We start from the raw sequence: 23,061 nt of genomic DNA, 5'->3' as shown, positions 1-23,061 counted from the left end.
GCTGTGACACACAGGCCCTATCTCCGGGAGCTGGTGGCTGAGAAAAGACAGATGAGACAGAAAGTTACAGGACACGCAATCAAGTGCCCCGTTCAAGTGTGGACAAGGGTGTGACTCATACCACCTGGGGTGGGGAGGACAAGCTCAAAAAGAAGGGAATTGTGGAAGGTAAGCAGAAAACAGGCAGAAAAGCAAGGGGAGAGAATCCTAGGCATAGGAAGCAAGGTGTTCAGAGGCCCAGAGGTATAAGAGGACATGTTTAGGGTGCAGCAAGGAATTCTGTCTGACCAAACCAGCAATGAATAGATGTGGAGTGTCAGGAGTTGCAAACCTATGTGACATAATTTGTAGTATGAGAGGTATAAGTGGTCTGTGGTCTGGTCCGTGGTCTGGCCTGCGGAGAGACTAGCACAACTACTTCTGCCGTGGTTGGTGCTGCTGCACAGCATCTCCTGGGCTCACTCTGCTAGCCCCGCTGCTGCTGACAGCACCCTCTGTTTTGGGAATGGGAGGAGCCCCACATATCTGCCTCCTCAGACACTGAGGCCTTGTCAAATCTCAGAGCGCCAGGAAGAACAGCAGACCTTGTTTACATGCAGACTGCTTCTTTTATATATCAGGAGAAAGGGCGGGTGGATGTGTGAAACTCAAGGATATTAATTTCATTTTTACGATAATAATCATAGTGTGCTTTGATGGAAAAATCACTAAACTTAGAATTAGGAGACCTGGCCTGGCTCTGCTATCAAATTGCATGTGCATTCTCCATCCTCACCCTCCACTTGGCCCTAAGTCCACTGCCCTGGCAGGACAGACTTTTCACTTGACCTCTAACTTGGCCCCCTGCTTTCAGTTTCTCATCCTCAAACCAGTCTCCATCCATGCTGGAAAGATCTGAAAACCAAGTCTTACCCTCCTAACACCCTAGCCTTCAGCTGTGGTCGCCAAACATCAGTCTGTGGGGCATTGTCAGACAGTGATGAAGGTTCCTCTGATCTATGGTGAAATGTGGAAAAGAAGGGTAATAGAGTGAATTTTCTATAAAGTTGACTTTATTCAAAGTTTAAGCTCTGAAGTCTTTTCCTTTTATACTCTTTTGGTATTAAAACACCCTTTCTCTTCTGAAACAGAGGTTTCATAGGAAATCTGTTCTCAGGATAAAATCCAAATTCTTTACTCCGCATTCAAACTACAAATTATGTCACATAGGTTTGCAACTCCTGACACTCCACATCTATTCATTGCTGGTTTGGTTAGACAGAATTCCTTGCTGCACCCTAAACATGTCCTCTTATACCTCTGGGCCTCTGAACACCTTGCTTCCTGTGCCTAGGATTCTCTCCCCTCGCTTTTCTGCCTGTTTTCTGCTTACCTTCCACAATTCCCTTCTTTTTGAGCTTGTCCTCCCCACCCCAGGTGGTATGAGTCACACCCTTGTCCACACTTGAACGGGGCACTTGATTGCGTGTCCTGTAACTTTCTGTCTCATCTGTCTTTTCTCAGCCACCAGCTCCCGGAGATAGGGCCTGTGTGTCACAGCCTGGCCTAGAGTAGCCACTCAGTGAATGTTTGCCCATGAATGAATGAAGGATTGTATCCATGTTCTTCCACATGTTACCTTTAGTCTCTCCTGGCAGGCTGAAAGCTTTATAAGGCAATAGGAAACTGATTTCCTTTTATCCCACACGTACCCTGCTACTCTGTGCAGTACTCTTCATATAGTAGGTACTCATGTGCTGATTAGCTGCTTTCCTGTGTTCTCTATGTGGCTTTCTCCTGCTTGTTTCCTCCCCAGAACTCTCTGCAGTATCTGCATTCCTGCAGCATGGGCTGCCCCAGATAAGCAGCAGGAGCCCCGAAAGCCTTGCCTTCCTGTCAGATCGCCAGTATGTGGAGGGAACTGCTCGCCAGAGACAGTACTGCATCCTGCTCCTCTTCTACCTGGCCTACATCCACGAAGATAGGTCAGTGTTCAATGCCAGTGGCTGGCAGTGCATCCTGGGACCCACATCTGTAGCCCAGTTTAGTTCAATAAATATTCACAGAGGCATCTGCTCCAAGCCTGGTGCTGGGCACTGGGGACACAGAGATAAGTGAGAAATGGGTTGTATTCCTGAGGGGTTCACATATTGGAGGAGGGTTAAGGCAGGGGGGTAGTCACAGTGTTGAGAGCAGAGGCCTAGAGTGCTAATGAGACTTTTTCAGTATCTTTAAAAAGTATTGTTTGTGCATAGAAAAAAATTTTTAATGGTTTACTTTGGTTTTAAGAATTACTATACAGGAGCACCTGGGTGGCTCAGTTGGTTAAGTGTCTGCCTTCGGCTTAGGTCATGATCCCGGTCTTGGGATTGAGCCCTGAGCCCTGGGGCAGACTCCCCTCTCAGTGGGGAACCTGCTTCTCGGCTCTCTCTCTGCCCCTCCCCTCTCTCTGCCCCTCCCCTCTCCCTTTACTCCTCCCCTCTTCTTCTACCCCTCCCCTCTCCTTGCCCCTCCCTGCCACTTGCACTAGCTCTTTCTCGCGCTCTCTCTCTCAAATAAATAAATAAAATCTTTCTTAAAAAATTACTATACAATTTAAGGGGCACCAGGGTGGCACAGTCCGTTAAGCATCCAACTCTTGGTTGCAGCTCAGGTCATGATCTCAGGGTCCTGAGATTGAGCTCTGCACTGGGCTCTGTGCTGGGCATGGAGCCTGCTTAAGATTCTCTCTCCCTCTCCCTCTGTCCCTCCCCAGTCTCTTAAAAAAAAACCAAAACAACAAATTACTGTACAATTTATTAAAATTTCAAAATCAAAGGACTATTATTCCTTAAGCTTAAAAAATAATTTTATTGAGGTAAAATTCACATAACATAAAATTAATCATTTTAAAGTTAACAGTTCAGTGACATTTAGTATATTCACAATTATGCAACCACCACCTCTCTCTAGTTCCAAAACATTTCCATCACCCCAGAATAAAATCTCATACCCATTAAGCTTTCACCCCCTGTTCCTTCTCCTGGCACCAACAATCTGTGTTCTGTCCTTATGGATTTATCTATTCTGAATATTTCCTATAGATGGATCATACAATAAATGACTTAGCAGAATGTTTTTTTGAGACTCATCCAGTTAGCATAATATTTGTAGCACATATCAGTACTTCATTCATTTGCATGTGGCTTGTTTAGATGTTCCAGCATCATATGTTATTTCTATCTTTGAGTTCAGTTTTTTGTTTTTTTAAGATTCCACATATAAGTAAGATCATAAAGTATTTTTCTTTCTCTCTCTGACTTATTTCACTTAGCCTCATGCCCTAAGGTCAATCCATTTTGTTACAAATGGCAGGATTCCCCTTTTTTATGGCTGAATAGTGTTCCCATTGTGTGTATGTACGTATCACATTTTCTTTATCTGTTCCTCCACCAATGGACATGTAAGTTTTTTCCATGTATTGGCCGTAGTAAATGGTGCTGCAGTGAACATGGGGGTGTACATATCTTTTTGAGTTTGGATAAATACCCAGAAGTAGAATTGCTGGATCATATGGTAGTTCTGTTTTTAATTTTTTGAGGAAACTCCATTCTCTTTTCCATAGTGGGTGCACCAATTTACATTCCCACCAACAGTGCTCATGTGTTCCCTTTTCTCCACATCCTTGCCAACACTTGTTTTTTCTTGTCTTTTTGATAATTGCCATTTAACAGGTGTAAGGTGATACCTCATTGTGGTTTTGATTTACATTTCCTTGCTGATTAGTGATGTTGAGCATCTTTTCATGTACCTGTTGGCCATCTGCACGTTTTCTTTGGAAAAATGTCTATTCAGATCCTCTGCCCATTTTTAAATTGGACTTATTTTTAATTTTTTTTTAAGATTTTATTTATTTGACAGAGAGATATTGAACACGAACACAAGCAGGGGGAGGGGCAGGCAGAGGGAGAAGCAGGCTTCTCACTGAGCAGGGAGCCTGACACGGGACTTGATCCCAGGACCCGGAGATCATGACCTGAGCCGAAGGCAGATGCTTAACCAACTGAGCCACCCAGGCGCCCTATTTTAATTGTTTAATTATTTTTTTTTTACTATTGAGTTGTGTGAGTTCTTTATGTATTTAGATATTAACTTTTTATCAGATATATGATTTGCAAAGATTTTTCTCCCATTCAGTAAGTTGCTTTTTCATTTTGTTGATGGTTTCCTTTGCTTTGCAGGAGTTTTTTAGTTTGAGGGGCGCCTGGGCGGCTCAGTCGGTTAAGCCTCCGACTCTTGATTTTAGGTTGGGTCATGATCTCAGGGTACTGGGATCGAGCCTCATGTGGGGCTCTGTGCTCGGCGCAGAGCGTGCTTGTCCCTCTCCCTCTGGTCCTTCCCCCTACTTGCTCTCTTTCCCTTCTCAAATAAATAAATAAAGCATTAAAAAAAAAAAGCAGCTTTTTAGTTTGAAATAGTCCCCTGTTTTTTGGTTTTTTTTTTTTTTGCTTTCAGTATAAGATCTAAAATAATCATCCCCAAGACCAACGTCAAGTAGCTTACTGCCTATGTTTTCTTCTAGAAGTTTTATGGTTTCAGGTCTTAATTCATGTCCTTAATCCATGTTGAGTAAATTTTTGTGTATGGTATAAGATAGTGGTCCACTTTTATTTTTTTTTTCCATGTGGCTGTGCAATTTTCCCAACAGCATATATTGAAGAGACTATGCTTTCCCCATTGTATATTCTTGGCTCCTTTGTTGTAAATTAATTGACTGTATATGCATGGGGTTATTTCTGGGCTCTCTGTTCTGTTCCATTGGTCTATGTGTCTGTTTTTATGCCAATACCATACTGTTTTGATTACTGCCCATGTGATTCTTTGAATGTTTTGTTTAAAAATAATGTAAATATGCAAGTAAAATAGTTGGGTATAAAGTTAAAATAAAATACATTTCCATACATCTGCCAGCATTAACTACTGTTAGGTGCCTTGTGTGAACTTGTCTATGCATCAACAAACACACATATGCTTCTTTTTTTCCAGTATACAGAATGGGGTATTATATAAGGTCTTCAATTTGCCCTTTAACCTAACAATATATCTTGGAGATCTTTTCATGTTAGTACATGTATTAATAGGTCTACCTCATACTTTTAGTAGCTGTATAATGTATAAATTATACCTATCATCCATTTTATTTTTATTTCTTAAATAAACATTTTACTTTGGGGTAGTTATAGATTTATAGGAAAGTTGCAAAGAATACAGAGAATTCTTCACTAATTTTCTCCTAATGTTAACATAACTATGGTACATTTATCAAACTAAGATACCAACCTTGGTACATTGGTATTTTTTCCATTTTTTTTTATTGTGGTAAAATACACAAACAAAATTGACATCTTAGCCATTTTTAGTGTACTGTTCAGGGGTACTAAGTACATTAATATGTACTTAGATTTTGTAAGTATATGTAGCATGCTCTTTGTGCAAGGTGGTTTTGTTATTTGGCGATTCAGGTTCTTTCTCCTAGGAGTTGAGTTTGTCTTTTTGTGCTGAACCCAGGGGCAACCTCTTCTTGGCTCCTGGCACTCAGTAGGCTCTTAATGAAAAAGCAACTTATTGAATGGGAGAAAAATCTTTGCAAATCATATATCTGATAAAAAGTTAACATCTAAATACATAAAGAACTCACACAACTCAATAGTAAAAAAAAATAATAAAAACAAAAAAACAATTAAAATTACATTAATATGGTTGTGCTACCATCACCACCATTCATCTCCAGAACTCTTTTCATCTTGTAGAAGTAAAATTCTGTACCTGTTGAATAACTCTCCATTTCCCCTTCCCAGCCCCTGGCAACCACTATTCTACTTTCTGTCCCAATGATTTTGACTACTCTAAGTACTTCCTATAAGTAGAATTATGCAGTATATATCTTTTTGTGACTAGCTTATTTCACCTAACACAGTGTCCTCGAGATTCATCCATCCTGTAGCATGTCAGAATTTCCTTCCTTTTTTATGCTGAATAGTGCTCCATTGTATGTATATACCACATTTTGCTTATAGATTTGTCCATCGATGGACACTTCGATTGCTTCCACCTTTTGGCTGTTGTGAATAATGATGCTGTGAACATGGGTGTACAAAGAGCTCTTTGATACCCTGTTTTCAATTCTTCTGGGTATATACCCAGATTGTTGGATCATCCGATAGTTCTGTTTTTAATTTTTTTGAGGAAATGCCATGCTCTTTTTCACAGCTCTGTACTATTTTACATTCCCGCCAATGATGCACAAGGGTTCCGATTTCTCCACATTCTCGCCAACACTTGTTATCTTCTGCTTTTTGACGGTGGCCATCCTAATGGATGTGAGGTTATTATCTCATAGTTTTGATTTGCATTTCCCTAGTGATTAATGATGGTGAGTATCTTTCCCTGTGCTTATTGGACATTTGTATGTCTTCTGTGGAGAGATGTCTATTCAAGTCCTTTGCCCATTTTTGAATCAGCATGTTTTGTTGTTATTGAGTTTTAGGAGTTTTCTATTTACTCTGGATATTAATCCCTTATTAGATACATGATTTGCAAATATTTTCTCCCATTCTGTGAGTTGCCTTTTTACTCTGTTGACGGTGTCTTTTGATGCACAAAAGTTAAAAACCTTCATCAATCGATTTGTCTGTTTTGGGGGTTATTATCTGTGCCTTTCTTGTCATATCGAAAAAAAGCATTGCCAAATCTGATGTTGTGAAGCTTTTGCTTTATGTTTTCTTCTAAGGGTTTTACAGTTTTAGGTCTGGACTCATTTGGGGAATATTCTTTTATATCATGTTAGGTGAGGGTACAAAGTCATTCTTTTGTATATCCAGTTTTGCCAGGACCATTTGTGGAAAAGCTTATCCTTTTCCCCCATTGCATGGTTTTGACATTCTTGTTGAATTTCACTAGTTTTTCCTCTACTGTCCCTTTTCTGTTCCAGGACATTATGTTGTATTTAGTATTACCCATTTTAAAATGTTTAATTTTTTTAGGAACTTAATCTGATGGGTGAGAGATACACATGGTAGAAAATTCACAAGGTATAATAGGGTATATGCCTTTTGTATTTTACCAAAAAAAAGTCAGTCTCCTTCTCACTCCTATTGCCGTTACATGTACAAGCACAGACGAATCCCTTCCCCAGAAAGTAGCCCACTGAACACATCAATGTTTAATGATAAAAAGGAGTGGACTGGTGGCCAAAATGGGACTCCTAAACCCCAGAAGTAGCAGCCTTCTCTTTAATAGTGCTAGTCTAGTTGGCAGACACTTCACCTCCTAATTGTGAGTGAGGAGTCTCTGGCCCCTAACAGGGCCTTGTATAAAGCATAGAACCTTGTGCTATGCGTGTATGGCAGTGTTTTGTAAGTATATGTAGCATGCTCTTTGTGCAAGGTGTTATTAGGCCATGGACATGCTGGGGCAGAAGGACAGAAGGCAGAGGGAGAATGTGGCAAGACAGGATGTGGCAAGGCAGGATAGCCATTTCTGTCTTTTTCACTCAGGCTCTCCTTGGTCAACAGGTTTGTCTCAGAGACAGAATTGTTCGTGGCTGTGCAAAGTTTCCTCCTGTCTCTGCAGGAGCAGGGTGAGCGCCCTCCACTGGTGGTCTTCAGAGCCTCCATCTATCTGCTTGCAATCTGCCAGGACAAAAACGGAACACTAGATGAGGTATGGACCAAAATGCCTGGGGCTCTTCCTCCTCCTGCTGCACCCCTTTACATCATGGCTCCTTGAGAGACCATGACAATATTATAGAGAGAAGGTAGGTGGCAGAGAGAGATAGAGAGGAAGAGAGGGAGAGAGAGAGTCTTGGTGGAATGGGGAGTGGGAGGGGGCTGACATTCAGATTTAATGAATTCTCTCAGTAGTCCTGAGAGGTAAAGATTATTATTTCTACCTTTTACAGGTAAGAAAATCAAGACTTGGGTTAAAGTAACTTTCTCTAGGTCACACAATTAATTGATGGTGGAGCCAGGATTCCAATTTAGACTTAACCAACTCCCAAGGCTCTTTTCTTAGTACAGCCTCTGGTTTGAGAAGGAGAGACATGTGAGGTATATCCTTCTGTTAACAGTTTATCAAACAAGGTGGGTTGCTGGGACGCAGAATATTGTTAGGCTGATCTTGGATCGTTTTGACAGTGGTTGTGTGTATACAAGTTTTCTCTTTCCAGATTCTTTATAAATTCTTATGGGTCAGGACTATATCTGATTGATCACTAAATCTCTCGCCTCTTTCATTGAAGATTGCTTCTACTCCTTAGATGTGGACACTTCAGCTTCAACCTAAGGATACTCTTTCTTCACTAATAACTTTGCCTCCTTTTTTTTAAGGATTTTAAAAAATTTATTTAAGCAATCTCTACACCCAACATGGGGCTCAAACATGACCCCGAGATCAAGAGCCACATGCTCCTCCAACTGAGCCAGCCAGGCACCCCGTCTTTTTGATTACTGTTGGGGCAAACATGTTGTAAGCAGACCTGGTTTAATTTGAATGGAAGCAGAAAGTTGTAGTTGAAGTGCATGAGTTTTCAAGTAAGATAGACCTAGATATACAGTATCCCATTGTCTCTTTTTTGATGATATTTGAAGCCATTGGTGATCATTGCCTACTATTAATTCATTAGGGATTGCAAAATAATAACACCCTAATTCTGGCATTCACTCTTTGTTTGTTAACTGGGATACTTGCATAAAAGGAAACTTCCTTTATCAACTACTCAGTTACTCTAAGTGGTAGATTATATAGGAAGCATAGGTTGAATGTTTGATTCTTTCCCTTTTTTTTTAAAAGATTTTATTTATTTGAGAGATAGAGAGATAGTGAGAGATAGAGCATGAGCAGGGGAGAGAGGAAGAAGGGGGCACCTGCTGAGCAAGGAGCCCAACACGGGGCTCGATCCCAGGACCCCGGGATCATGACTTGCTTAACCGACTGAACCACTCAGGCACCCCTGATTCTTTCCTTCTAATTACAGTTTTTACAAGAAATGAGTTGGTTTTCTAGCATTCCTCAAAGGGGACCAAAGAGATTTTTTTTAGTGTCATTATGAATTCATGGATTTAAAAATATTTGATGTTTCGATCCACTGTAGTTATTATCCTTTTGAAGCTCCAGTTGTCCTATCGTTGGTCAGTGGGAGCCTAGAAGGGTAGCTCCTGAGTCCTTTTGACACAACCCTAGTAGTCTTTGGCAGAGTTTGGGTTTTCTACTATGACAAGATGCTTTAAGCTTGTATACACTTCCTGCTCTCCCATTTGCTCTTGAACCTACCCCAGTTAAGCTTTCAACGTTACCACATCTCTGAAAATGCACTTATTAAGGTCACCAGTAACAGATACATGACTAAAGCCAGTAATCAATATTTGTCATTATCTTACTTGACCAGTCAACAGCATCTCTTTTCTTTGAAACATTGCCATTATTTGGCATCTAGAATGCTGTGTGCTCCTGATTTTCCTCCTACCTCTCTGGCAGTTCTGTCTCAGTGTCTTTTGGTGATTTTCTCTTATCTTCCTGACCTCTAAGTGTTCTAGTGCCCCAGAGCTCTGTCTTTGATGCCTTTCTTTTCTCTTTAAATTTATTTCTTTGGTGATCTCATATAGTCCCATGGTTTGATTCATGGCTGAATTAAAAAGGATGACTCTGCCTTCTAGGACAATAGACCAAGAGGGTACAAGGTGGAAGTGCAGAAACCAGTTAGGAGGTTATAGCAATAATGTGGACAAGAAATAGTAGAGGAGGTGGTGAAGAGCATTAACTTCTGGATATATTTTGAAATGGAGCCAATAGAATCTTGATGGATCGATTAGTGTGAGGTGTAAAAATAAGAGAGAATAAAAGGATGTTTCCAAAGATTTTGATTCTGACGGAGGCCAAAGAACTGTTGTATTGAAATACTAGAGGGAGTGAGCTGGAAAGTAGGGGGGTGGTGGTAAAGTGGGATGCTTGAATTGGGATTATTAAGGAGCATGCCGTTCTTGGTAATGATGAAGCCTAGGGGCATGACCACAGGCACGACTGGCTGAGGCAAGTGGAGGAGATTAGAAGGGAGAAAGAGAACTTAGAGGCCATGTTTCGGAACTAGGGAGGTGGGAGCAAAAATAGCCTCAGCTTGAGAGATTGTAGGCAAGACAGGTTTTTGGAAGAGGAGCAAAGCAACAAGGTGAAGGGAATATTCAAAGAAGAGGCACAGGACAAGGAGTTTGCAGAACTGTGAGTGAGTTCTAGAGGACACTGTGGAAGGGTTTTGGGAACTAGGAATGAGTGGGAGATGGGGACGGAAAAGAGCACGTTTTGAGCCGTATGGGATGATCTGAAATTTCTGGGCTTCCTGAGGTGACTAATGTAAATGGGAGAAAAGGACGTGATCGGAATAGTCCTAATGGCTTCAAGACCAATAATGGTGGTAAGGTTGGATTTGGGGGGCCTCTCTCCATATCTAATGGTGGTGCTGCAGAAACGTAGAAGGAGCCCATGGAGCTCCAGGCTTTCTCTCTAGGGTGTGGGTCCATAAATGATGTATAACATTGTTTTGCATGTTTAAAAATTATATATAAGTGGTAATATATAATCACAGCTTGATTTTTAACTCAATTCTGTTTTCTATTTTTGTGTATTATTCATTCAGGATTTTTTATTGTGGTAAAATACACAAATAGGATTTATCATCTTAACCATTTTTGGTAAACAGTTCAGTGGCATTAAGTACATTAGTATTGGGCAACTACCGCCACCAGTCATGTCCAGAACTCCCTTTATCTTGTAAAACTGAAACTCTGTACCCATTAAATAATAACTCCCCAATGTGGATTGACCACTTGACATGTGTCCGGTGCTGTCTGGGCTCCTGTCAGGGTTGGGGTGAATCAAACATGTTCCCTGATCTCAGGGAGCTCCAGTTTGGCAGGAGAGACAAAAAGATCCTCTACAGGCAGGCAATAACAGTGCTCTCCTGGAGCTGGAGGACTAGTCAAGAGGTATGAAAACACAGAGAGAAAGAGATTGTATCTGATTATGGCATCAGGAGAGGCTTCATTGAGGAGAGAATTAAGATACAGAAATGGGCAGTTTCCCAGTCTATCCCTTCAAGGAAGAAAGTCTAGTGTATGTGCCTTAGCTAAGTCATTTGACAGACTGGAGAGAAGCTCGAAAGGTAGACTTAAGTCTTTAACAACGTGCTCAAAAATGAAATTAAGGAAACAATTCCATTTATAATAGCATCAAGAAATAAAATACATTGGAATAAATTTAACAAAAGAAATGTACTTCTGATCAGTGAACATTATAAAACGTCATTGAAATTAAAGACCTAAATAGAAACAAATAGAAAGACATCCTGTGTTCATGAATCAGAAGACTTAATAGCCACTTAGAAGATAAAAAAAAGTTCTGGGATACAATGTACAATATACTGACTATAGCTGATGAGTCTGTTCTGCATATTTGGAATTTGCTGGGAAAGTAGAGCTTAAAAGTTCCAATCACAAGGAAAAAGACTTTGTAACTTGTGAGGTGATGGATGTTAGCCAAACTTGTGATCATTTTGCAATATATACATTTATCAAATCATTACATCGTGTACATTAAACTTACACAATGTTATATGGCAACTATATCTCAATAAAACTGGGAGAAAAAGACTTTATAGTGTTCAAATGGCAGTACTCCCCAAATTGATCTATAGATTCTACACAATCCCAATCAAAATCCCGGTTGTCCTTTCCTTCTTTCCTTCTGTCCTAAAATTCATATGGAAATGCAGGGGGCCCAAAATAACCAAACAATCTTGAAAAAGAAGAATAAAGTTGGAGGGCTCACACTTCTTGATTTCAAACTTACTACAAAACTAGAGTAATCAAGGGAGATGCTGGAGACCCAGGACCCCGAGCAGCTCTGAGGTGGTGAATAATAGCTCTTCAAGTCTGCAATAAAAAAATGGCCTCAAGGGGCGCCTGGGTGGCTCAGTCGTTAGACTTCTGCCTTCGGCTCAGGTCGTGATCCCAGGGTCCTGGGACCGAGCCCTACATCGGGCTCCCTGCTTGGCGGGAGGCCTGTTTCTCCCTCTCCCACGCCCCCCGCTTGTGTTCCTTCTCTCGCTGTGTCTCTGTCAAATAAATAAATAAAATCTTAAAAAAAAAAAAAAAAATGGCCTCCAGTTTACAAAAAAATGAGAAAGAAACAGAATGAAAAGCGTGAAAAAGTAGAAGAGGCAGAGCCTGAAACGTTTGTGGCAGAAAAAGTACTGGACCAATGTGTAATGAATGGGAAGGTGGAGTATTTCCTGACGTGGAAGGGATTTATAGATGCTGACAGTACTTGGGAACCTGAAGGAAATTTAGATTGTCCAGAGTTAATTGAAGCATTTCTTAATTCTCAAAAAGCTGGTAAAGAAAAAGATGGTACAAAAAGAAAATCTTTATCTGACAGTGAATCTGACAATAGCCAATCAGAGAAGGAAAGAGATGCTGCTGATAACAAGAGGCTTTGCCAGAGGTCTTGATGTGAATGAATAATCAGTGCTACAGACAGCAGTGGAGAATTCATGGTTCTCATGAAATGGAAAGATTCAGATGAGGCAGACTTGCCTGGCAAAAGAGGCAAATATGAAGTGTTCTCAGATTGTAATTGCTTTTTGTGAAGGGAGACTAACTTGACTTTCTTGTCCAGAAGGTGAAGCTCGATAATTGTTTGTGTTGCTTTTTTATATATGTTTTTATATATACATTTATGTGTGTATATATATGTATGTATGTGTGTACATATGGGCCTTGGTTTTTTTATTTATCAGTATGAAGAAATAACATTCTAATGAAAAACCAGTTTGATAGGTTCGTTTTGAAGTAGTTGGAGTTCTTTTGCATCTAATAGCACTGGTTACTTTGAACAAATAAAAGCTTCCTGAAGTTGCTTCCTTTATCAGAAAAGAATATTTGAGACCATGGTATATTATTCCCCTGCATTCAAGAACACCTTTTCTAAATGTTGGGGGAAGTCTTCATAGTCGTTACTCAATCAGAATTTGTGTTTAACTCCCATATGCCCAAGGACCATTCTGGGTTTTTTGTTTACTTGGGTTTTTTTGGTATATATACATAAAATTACATACATAAATGGTTTCCTTCCCTCCCTCCCTCCTTTCTTTCTTTCCCTTCCTTCCTTCCATTCATTCATTCATTCATTCATTCTTTCACATTTACCAAAACAAAAAGAGCATTTCATAACCAAGGATAGGCCCATGTTTCTGGGATGCCATCATTTTCAGCACCCTAAAAAATAAATCACTTGAGGCGCCTGGGTGGCTCAGTCATTGGGCGTCTGCCTTCGGCTCAGGTCATGATCCCAGGGTCCTGGGATTGAGCCCCGCATCAGGCTCCCTACTTGGCGGGAAGCCTCCTTCTCTCTCTCCCATTCCCCCTGCTTGGGTTCCTGTTCTCGCTCTCTCTCTCTTTCTGTCAAATAAATTAATAAAATCTTAAAAAAAAAGAAAGAAAGAAAGAAAGAAATCACTTAAAGTTAGATTGAAATTTTTCCTGAAACTTTAACCTTTCAAATTTTGTAATTAATTGGGTGATTTAAATATAATAGAAACAATTTAAATTGGACAATGTAAAAGCAGCCATATCAGAATCCATATCCATATCTACAGTTAAAGAAATGCAAGTTTATTTTCAAAACCTCTGAAAGGAAAATTTTATCACAACTTCCCCACCCAAATGAGAAAACTAGACAAGTCCTGGTGTGTTTTAATTAGGTAAGCAAAACTTAGTTAAATGGACATTTAAAGTTTCTTTCTAGTGAACCATTCCTTTTCAAGAAGTTGGAAGCCCTGTGCTGTATTGGATAAAAGGTCATGATTCATGGAATGTCTAGACTTCATTCATGGAAACATAATCATAATCAGATGGTTAAGAGATGTTGGCAATTTAGGATCTTCTGAAATAAATGAGTGAACAGACTTCTGTAATCTAAATTCTTGACCTGCATGTTGTTTCTTTACCCCAACTCATTCCTTACATGTAGGCTCAATCTTCTCAGTATTTGGGTTACTGGTTCCGCAGAAGCCAGGAAAAACAATAACTTTGTGGTGAATGTTATCCAACTGTATATTGGATATTGTTTACTTTATTATAAATACTGGTAAATAGTCATCAGTAGTTTTATATTCCTTTTATTTATTTTTTTAAATATTTTATTTATTTATTTGACAGAGAGAGACACAGCTAGAAAGGGAACACAAGCAGGGGGAATGGGAGAGGGAGAAGCAGGCCTCCCGCTGAGCAGGGAGCCTGATGCGGGGCTCAATCCCGGGACCCTGGGATCATGACCTGAGCCGAAGGCAGACGCTTAAAGACTGAGCCACCCAGGGGCCCCAGTTTTATAGTCCTTTTAAAAAAAAAAACTAGAATAGGGCGCCTGGGTGGCTCAGATGGTTAAGCGTCTGCCTTCGGCTCAGGTCATGATCCCAGGGTCCTGGGATTGAGCCCCACATCGGGCTCCTGGCTCAGCGGGGAGTCTGCTTCTCCCTCTCCCTCTGCCTCTCCCACTGCCCATGCTCTCTCTCTCTCTCTCTGTATCTCTGTGTCTCAAATGAATAAATAAAATCTTTAAAAAAATAAATAAATAAAAATAATAAAAATTTAAAAACTAGAATAATCAAGACTGTGTTTCTGACATAAGGATAGTCATCTAGATCAATGGCATAGAATTGACAGTCCAAAAATAAACCCACATATTTTTCATAAGGATGCCAAGACAATTTAGTGGGAGAAAAAATAGTCTTTTTAACAAATAGTGCTAGAACAACTGGATGTCCACATGCAAAAGCATGAAGTTGGACCCTTATAGTATACACAAAATTAATTCAAAATGGATCAAAGACCTAAATGAAACAGCCCAAACTATGAACCATAAAACTCTTAGACTAGCATATTAAGGATTAAATTTTGCTATATGTGCAATGGGAAGAGCTAGGTTTTTGAGGGTTAATAAATGATTCAGTACACATGCCCTTTGCCCCCTCTGTGCCAGGTCCAATGCCAGGTGCACAGATGAATCTGCATCAGTCTGTTCCCTCAAGCAGCTCAAGTCTAGTGTGGGAGGTAGACACCTACACTGATCGTTACAACACACCATAGGAAGTGTCATTACAGAGCTGGGTTTCTTAGCCCTGGCACTATTAACATTTTGCACAACATAATTCTTTTCTGTGGGAGGCTGTCCTGTGCATTGTAGGGTATTTAGCGGCATCCCTGCTCTCTCCCACTAGATGCCAGTAGCACTCCCTAAATCAAGAAAATAACAAATGTCTATAGACATTTCAAAAAATCTTCTGGGGGAACAAAATCACTCTAATTTGAGAACCACTGTTGTAAGATAAGCACAGTGAGTTTTCTTCTCACTGGAGGGCACTGGGATGAGCTAGTGAAGATGTCCTGGAGCACTGAGATGCCAAGTACATTTTTCCCAGTTGTGTCTTGGCTATGTTTGTTGGGCTGTCTTGGGTCCTCTGCAAGATTTATTTAGTCTCTTTCTTTTCTTTCTTTGTCTCCAGGCTGTGGTCAGTGCCATCAGAAAATTTTTAGAGGACATCCCCGACCTGCACCTGGTTTACATCCACCATCCCCTCCTGCTCAGGTTCTTCCTGTTGTATCCAGAGCTGATGAGTAGGTTTGGGCACCGTGTCCTGGAACTTTGGTTCTCCTGGGAAGAGAGCAGCTATGAGGAGCTGGATGATGTCCCCTCTGCTGGGCAGTCCCCTCTTCCTACTAGCTTAACAGCCCTGTTCCACATGCTCAGAAGCAGCCCCAGCATCCTGCTCATTTTGCTAGTAGGTAGACCACTTACTCATTTCTACATTCAGAGATGGTGGGTTCTCTCTCCCTGGGAGTTGGTTTACTGAGGTCAGGAGGCAACTGCAGTTGCTTCTGCCTGCCTCTGGATTTATTGCTGTTTCCATGTGAATGGGAGGTCCTTTGGCTAGCAGGTGCCTGGTTTCTATGAATCCATACTCTTTTCTAAGTCTAATGGAGGTTTGCTAACTGAGAGATCTGTCCGTCTGTACTCCTCAGGGGATAGAACTATAAAATGCTGACCCCAGTCACCATTCCCTCTCACCTCCCTGTCTTCTCTCAAACAGATTATACTAACAAGGGTTTAATGTCAGAGGAGACCCTTGGGGCATGTTAATGGAGATGGCTGATTGTAGAGGGACAGGGCATTTTTTTTGCCATGACTCATAGGATAATGTTACATGTGCAACACTCACTTGGGCAAACCCAGAATTGTCAGAAATTCCAGTGCTTTTTTTTTTTTAATTAAGACATTTCCTATAATTCCTATCAGGTATATCAGAGAAGCCAGCTAGCTGCCTGTCGTCTACAGTTTCTAATACACTAGTTTTAGCTCCATCTTTTCTTCATCCACTCAAGAAAGCATGTTGGAAAATAATGAGAGTGACATTATTTTATTGTAGAGGTAACTGCTGTAAGTTGTTATTTATTTAAAAAAGCACATCATTTGTACCATTTGACACCTTGTATTTAGTGAATGATTACTAGTGGTAGGTGCCAAACTGACTTCAGCATAGGAGACATTTAGTTTTTTTTTTTTTAAAGATTTATTTATTTGAGACAGAGAGAATGAGAGAGAGAGAGAGCACATGAGAGGGGGGAGGGTCAGAGGCAGAAGTAGGCTCCCTGCCGAGCAGGGAGCCCGATGCGGGACTCGATCCAGGGACTCGATCCAGGGACTCCAGGATCATGACCTGAGCCAAAGGCAGTCGCTCAACCAACTGAGCCACCCAGGTGCCCAGGAGACATTTAGTTTAAAACCACTGTTTTCAATGACATAACCCATTAGGGGAGAGTGGGGATTCCTTTGATGTTCTTAATCATCAGCAAACATGATTTATTGAGTGTTTTTTTTATTGGACTGACTTTATTAGAGTGATTGTTGTAGAAATAACACCTTCATGTTGTATACCTCACTTCCTTAGGCACATACTTCTGTCCATATTCACACACATATGCACACGCTCCCCCCTCAGACTTTAATCTTCACCTTCCATCCCTGCGATCTCTTATCTTGGGAGGTCACACGTGTTGGCTTGATAGGGGCTGCATTCATGCTTTGGCTCAAATTCTTCCTTGAAGGAGGAAGAAAGAAGGAATGGGTTAAAAGTAAAACATCAGTTCATAGAGGAGGAAGGCAAGATGGGTGCCAGGGAGAGTAGCAATGGACAGAACGAAGATAACTGGATTTTCTTTGCTAGATGAAGCATTCAGGGTTAGTTTCTCACACAGAGTAGGTTGCTGACCTGTTGAATTAGGGTTCTGGACAGAAGTCTCTCTCAAAAAAAGCAGATAGAGATATTTACAGCATTTTTTTTTTCTTTTTAAACAAACGAAGAGATAGGTTTAGGGAGGTTTTTCCGTAAGTCACAAAAGTTGAGATTAAAACCCAGATCTTGACTCCCTGTGTAATGTTCTTCCCAATAAACTGAGCTAACTCTCAGAACAAGAGAGAAAACAACCCTGATCCAGTGTTCCATCAAACAGGAGAGCTGTTTATTTGAGCAGCGGGGCTATAGGGAAGAACTGGACCTAGAGCCTGCTGCACGGGCCAGGGAGAGAATCAGACACAACAAACCACTAATACCTGTCTTAACAGTGTGGCAGTAAAGGTCAGGCAGAGTGCTTGGGTGGCAGGGAGGGCAGAAAGGTGTCATATATGTCATATATTGCAAAGGATTTGACAAGTGGAAGTGTTGGGGAAGGATCCTGCCAGGACAGCACAGCAGCATGCAAGCGCTTACTGTAATTCAGGGACAGTGAGTGGTCTGGTGAGGTTTTGGAACATGAAGGGTATGTCACAGGAGTTGGGGTTGGAGAAGGGTAAGGAGGAGCAGGTTTTTAGAGGCCTTGATTTTAGTTGTTCACTTTTTCTTTTCTCATACATTTATTTGGTACTTACTAGGCACTAGGCATTGGGGATACAAAGATAATTCAGATATGGTTGGTCCCTGCCCTTAAGGGAATCACAGATGCTTGTTTCATATGTCACCTTGTAGAGACTTCTAAAGCATCCCTGGAAGGAGAGAATCAAAGAATAGTGAGGCTAGAAAAAAAATCTCAGATCATGACACTGGGCTATGGGAGTGGTGGGAGAGTCTAAGCCCCTACAGACTTACTTCTGGTTGCTCTGGTTGGCTTCTACTGGGACCCAGACTCTCACTGGTCCCTGCCTTCCTAACCCTTTCCATGTTCATGTCCTTCCCTTTACAGCCAAACTCCTAGAAGTCTCAAAATTGTCATCTCTTACTTATTGCTCCACCCATGGGCTTTTGCCTCCATTGCTACTTGAAACCATTCTTACCAGGATCAACAGCAATGTTCTTGTGACTAATTGCAGTGGACTTTTTGGTTCTCATCTTACATGACCTGTTATTATTTGATGATTGTCCACTTTTTACTGACACATTCTTGGTTTTGGCAATACCAGCTCTCTTGATTTTTCTCTTACCTCTTTTGGCACTTCTCCCAGTCTCTTTTATAGTTTTCTTTCTGGCTAGTGCTTGAAACTTGATGTTCCTCAAAGTTTTGTCCTAGGCTCTCTTTTTACTCAGTGTCTTCTTTCTGGGCCATGTCAATAATTCTCATGGATTTGGTTGCCTCCTACTGTATGCTGACGACTCAACTCTGTCTCCATCTGTGACCTTTCTCCTGAGCTCCAGACCCATATAGCTAACCATCTATTTGACATTTCTGTCTAAAATAGAGCTCATTATCTTCCTCCCCCAAGTTTTCTTTCTTAGTCTGGGTCTTTCTAGGGTGGAGATCCCTCCCTAGATGAAGACTATCCTAGGCCACTAGCTTCAAGGAGTGTAAGTACTTAAAGGAAACAAGAGAAACATGAATCTCAAGAGAGCACATCCTTAGAGAGAGACCCTGTCTCCGGCAAGCTGGAGCAGGTACCCCACCCTTTGTTGTGGTGACACAGTTTCTGTCCTTGAATGTGAACCACCCTCACGACCCTTCCTTCCTGGGCAGAGAGGAAGGAGCTTTGTGTTTTGCTGGCCTAGAGTTCAACAGGAAGGCTCTATCCTGAGGGCTGGAAGCTACATAGAGACCTAGGAAGATGAAGACTTTTTTTTTTTTTTTTAAGATTTTGTTTATTTATTTGACAGAGACACAGCGAGAGAGGGAACACAAGCAGGGGAGAGTGGGAGAGGGAGAGCAGGCTTCCCGCTGAGCAGGGAGCCCAATGCGGGGCTCGATCCCAGGACCCTGGGACCATGACCTGAGCCGAGGGCAGACACTTAACGACTGAGACACCCAGGTGCCCCAAGTGAAGACTTTTCTGAGCTTCATTTTCCTTGTGTATAAAGTGGAGATAACATGTAGATAAATATATGGGAATAACATGTGGAAAGAATATGTAGGGACACTCTTGCTGTCCTGTACACAGTAGGCTATCATTCACTGATCGTTGACGGACTCTGAATCAGAGAGAGAATGGTAATCTCAGAGCAGCTTATTGAATTGCTCAAGGTCAGATAACTAATAAGGGTCATGACTATGATTGGAGCCTAAATTAGATCCTGGAAACATCGGTGGTGAAAAAGAATAGCAAGGAACAACTTTGCTGTCTGTTTATATATGTAATTCTTGACATTTCTCCCCAGCTTCTAGCCACAGGAGGGGAAAAGAGTCTAAAAATAGGTGTTGGTACCAATTTCTGTTTTTGGTATGGGTAATTAACAGCTGAAAACAAAGCTTTTAATTGCCACTCTTATCAATGGGTGGTCTTTCATGTAGGTTGTTTAAATGTGAAAAACAGTGATGTCCCAGAAGCTCTGTTTGTTCCCTCCTTAGCCACATCACCCTACTTGATCCAACCGCATAAAATTCTGGACAGCTCTGGGCAGGAGAGACTTCAGAGTGGGCCATGTTCCATCCAGAGCCTTCCCCACTGACCCACGCAGTGGGGTGTACCCCTTCCCCCCAACCCCACCCCACCCTGGCATTCACCATAGTCACCAAAGGCTGAGTAGCCCTCTTCCTTTTGGACTGTTAAAATTTAACTCAGGGTTCTGAAGGACCAGCTCTCTGGTTAGGCAGCCAAGTGCTGGTGAAGGAGCAGGATCAGGAAATTGTTTTGGCTTTGGGTCCTGTGACTTTGGGCAAATCATAGCCACTCTGGGCTTTAGCCTCATACCCTGTAAAGTAAAAGGGTTGATGTACATGAACAGAGTCTCTCTAATCCTCCTATTCTGTGATCGTCTCCTTCCAGAGATGTTTTCTGAGTCCCTCTAAGGTGACAAAGACAAACCTCATCCTTGTTTTTCATTAACTCCTAGTATAGTAGAATTTACAGTGCCACTGCTGTCTTAATCTGCCTGTTTCCTCATTTGAGAAATTAGGGTAACCCCTACCTAGAAGAGTTATGAAGATACAGATAATATATCAACAAACATACAGCTACAGTTGGAACACATCACAGTACCTGACATTATTAGTCCCTAATTGAGCAACTGCTATTGATTTATAGTTGTTTCTCTGGTCGCCGTGGACGTTTGTGAAGAGCCAAGCCCAGATGCCCCCGTGTCACCCAGTGATCACATCTGGAGTTGTCTGGCTGGGTGCCCTGTAGCCATGTCTCTTTCTGTGTCAGCTGTCCTCCCTGGAGAGGGAGTCTGTGAGTGACCTTGGATTCGTAGCACCAAGCATGTTAGCCTGTCCAAAGGAATTGGCTTGTTTGAGCCGGTAGGTGCCAGGAGCTATCAGTAGGATAGTCTCTGGTGTGGCTTCTGACTGCCTTTGCCTTTAACATATACTCATTAAAATTAATCTGAAAGCAAATAAAAAGCAGTGTCCTTTCCTACCTTCTGAACCCAAGGCCTTTACACCTTGGGGCAGAAATAGCCAGATGCTATGGAAGAGAAGGGGCCTGACCTGGTCCTTGCTTCCCTTCCTGTGCCCCGAATCTGTCTTAACCCATCCTCTTCCTGCCCTGTGACATCTCCATCCCCCTCTATTTTCCTCCCTTAAGGCACATTCAGGTCCCCTGTCCTGAAATAACCTCTTCTTGACCCTAAAACTTATATTTGTCAGAGAGAGGCATCCTGGAAAGTAGAAAGAGCTTTGGGCTTGGAGGTAGGAGATTCACATCTTAGCTGTGCCACTTACTGGCATGGGTGACCTTTGGCATACCACATAATCTCTCTGAGTCTCTGTTTCTTCCTATTTAGGATGGACCTGTTCAACAGACTAGTACATAATAGGTGCCAAGTAAGGGAGCACTCCCTTCCCCAGGTTTTATGACACCATCATCCTGGGTCCTTCCCCAGTCCCTCTCTTTTTCACTGTCTACCTGTCCCCAACCATGATGTCCTCTGAGCTCTGGCTTCCTTTTCTCCTGCTCAGGATCTCATCTATTCCAGCCCAGTGGACACAGCCCGGAAAGTACTAATTGTCCTAAGGACCTTTTTGAGGAAGAATGAGGATGTCGAAGTGGGTGGTCTCATCCGAGGCCACTTCCTGCTGATCCTACAGCATCTATTGGTGGAACATGGGGCCTCTCCTTCAGGAGGTCAGTCTGGAGCTGTCGGGGCATGTTTTTACCTGAAACTCAGGAGTGGGCATCTCTGCCCTGATGAGGTCTGCTCCAGGAGAAAGAATCAGAGTTTTCTCTGCAAAATAAAAATCAGGCCAGTGTGGCATCAGGCTAAACTTTACCTCCTTGCTCTCATCAGAGAATGAGCACTCAACATATTTGATATATGTGTGTGTGCGCATGTGGAGTGCATGTGTTTATGTTTAATATTTCTGTGTGTTTAGCATAGGCGGGTGTGTTCAGGCTATGCATGCATGTCCCCACCCTGCATGGCGTGTGCTCAGAGCTGTTTGTCACAAGAATGGTAGCCTCCAGTTGGGGAGAAGAAAGCGGGAAATAATAGGGGAGGCCAGGAAGGCAGCAGCAGCCTGCAGGGGCTGGGAAGGGGGTGGATCTGAAATGTGTTAGAAGCTGCCAGTGAGATCCAGAAGGATAGTTTCCAAATCTGGAATGGGACTCCCTGGAGTCAAAGTTTGGTACAGTTTAAAGACACTGAAAAGGTTGGCATTTGGCTTATCTTTTCCTATTTTTAAAAAGTTAAATTTTAAAATTTCCAAGCAATTAAGGGGAAGTGGGAGGAGAGCTATGGTTCACTTGATCCAGTCCTGACTGAGGATGGAAGTTTGGAGGTAGATTTAAGGGTGTCTGGAGGAGCTGAGTCCTTCTTTTTCTGGGAAGGATAAGTCATATCTAACTGATAATAACGTATAAGAGCCATGAGATTTCGTGGAAACATAGTTGAAAAAAGTGGGCATTGAACTCAGATTTAGGTTCAAGTCCTGGCCCTGCCACTAACTGGCTGTGGGAGCTTGGAGAAGTCACTCAGCCTCTCTGAGCCTGTTTTCTTAACTGCAAAATGGAAATAATCCCTATTTCACAAGGGGGATTAAGTGAAATATTAAATTTCTGGTACCCAGCCCAGAGTTGGCACTCAATATGTCAGTTGCTCCTGTTCCCAAGGAAGAAGGCAGGAAGTAGGAGTGAATCCCAACAAACATTTACAGTGGGGTAGGGTGTCTGTCTGACCTTGGGGTGATGTGAGTATTAGGTCTCCTGACCAGCCCTCCTTGTTCCTCACAGCCTCGGGGAACCTGCCATTGCTCCTGAGCCTCCTTTCTTTAATGCAGCTGAAGAACACGTCAGAGCAAGAACTGGACAGTATGGCCATGAAGCTTCTTCACCAAGGTGCTTGGGCTTGGGACAGTGCCTGAGGGCCCAGGGCTGGTCGTGCTCCTTTATTCCATCATTCAGCCCTTTGGAAGAAGCTAGTGGGTCACTGTTCCTGTGAGCTTCTTGCTATGGGACAGCAATGGCTTTGAGATCTTTCTCTAGTTGTACTGTGAGAGTGTTTGGGAAATGAAACAAAAACAAAAACAGGACACTGTGTGTGATAGGCACAGCTCTGGAGTCAGGAATGCCTGGGTTTGTTCT

At 42.0% G+C, this 23,061-nt stretch overlaps 1 protein-coding gene and 1 pseudogene across 1 annotated transcript in view; both read left to right on the top strand.

The window, feature by feature from the left end:
* MEI1 (meiotic double-stranded break formation protein 1) overlaps window positions 1-23,061 on the top strand; it is a 75,270-nt gene that overhangs the window by 33,097 nt on the left and 19,112 nt on the right. Inside the window, exons 18-22 of the mRNA XM_034987397.1 lie at window positions 1,796-1,964; window positions 7,533-7,680; window positions 15,569-15,844; window positions 21,441-21,606; window positions 22,711-22,815. Coding sequence (XP_034843288.1) covers window positions 1,796-1,964; window positions 7,533-7,680; window positions 15,569-15,844; window positions 21,441-21,606; window positions 22,711-22,815 — 864 coding nt within the window. The remainder of the gene's footprint in view (window positions 1-1,795; window positions 1,965-7,532; window positions 7,681-15,568; window positions 15,845-21,440; window positions 21,607-22,710; window positions 22,816-23,061) is intronic.
* Window positions 12,185-12,671, top strand: LOC117998622 (annotated as a pseudogene).

The sequence above is a fragment of the Mirounga leonina genome, unplaced genomic scaffold (assembly GCF_011800145.1).
Source record: "Mirounga leonina isolate KUSES-001 unplaced genomic scaffold, KU_Mleo_1.0 Mir_418, whole genome shotgun sequence".
In the NCBI taxonomy this organism is placed as follows: Eukaryota; Metazoa; Chordata; class Mammalia; order Carnivora; family Phocidae; genus Mirounga; species Mirounga leonina.
The sequence above is the reverse complement of the archived record's forward strand: the minus strand, read 5'-3'. Positions and strand labels throughout refer to the sequence as shown.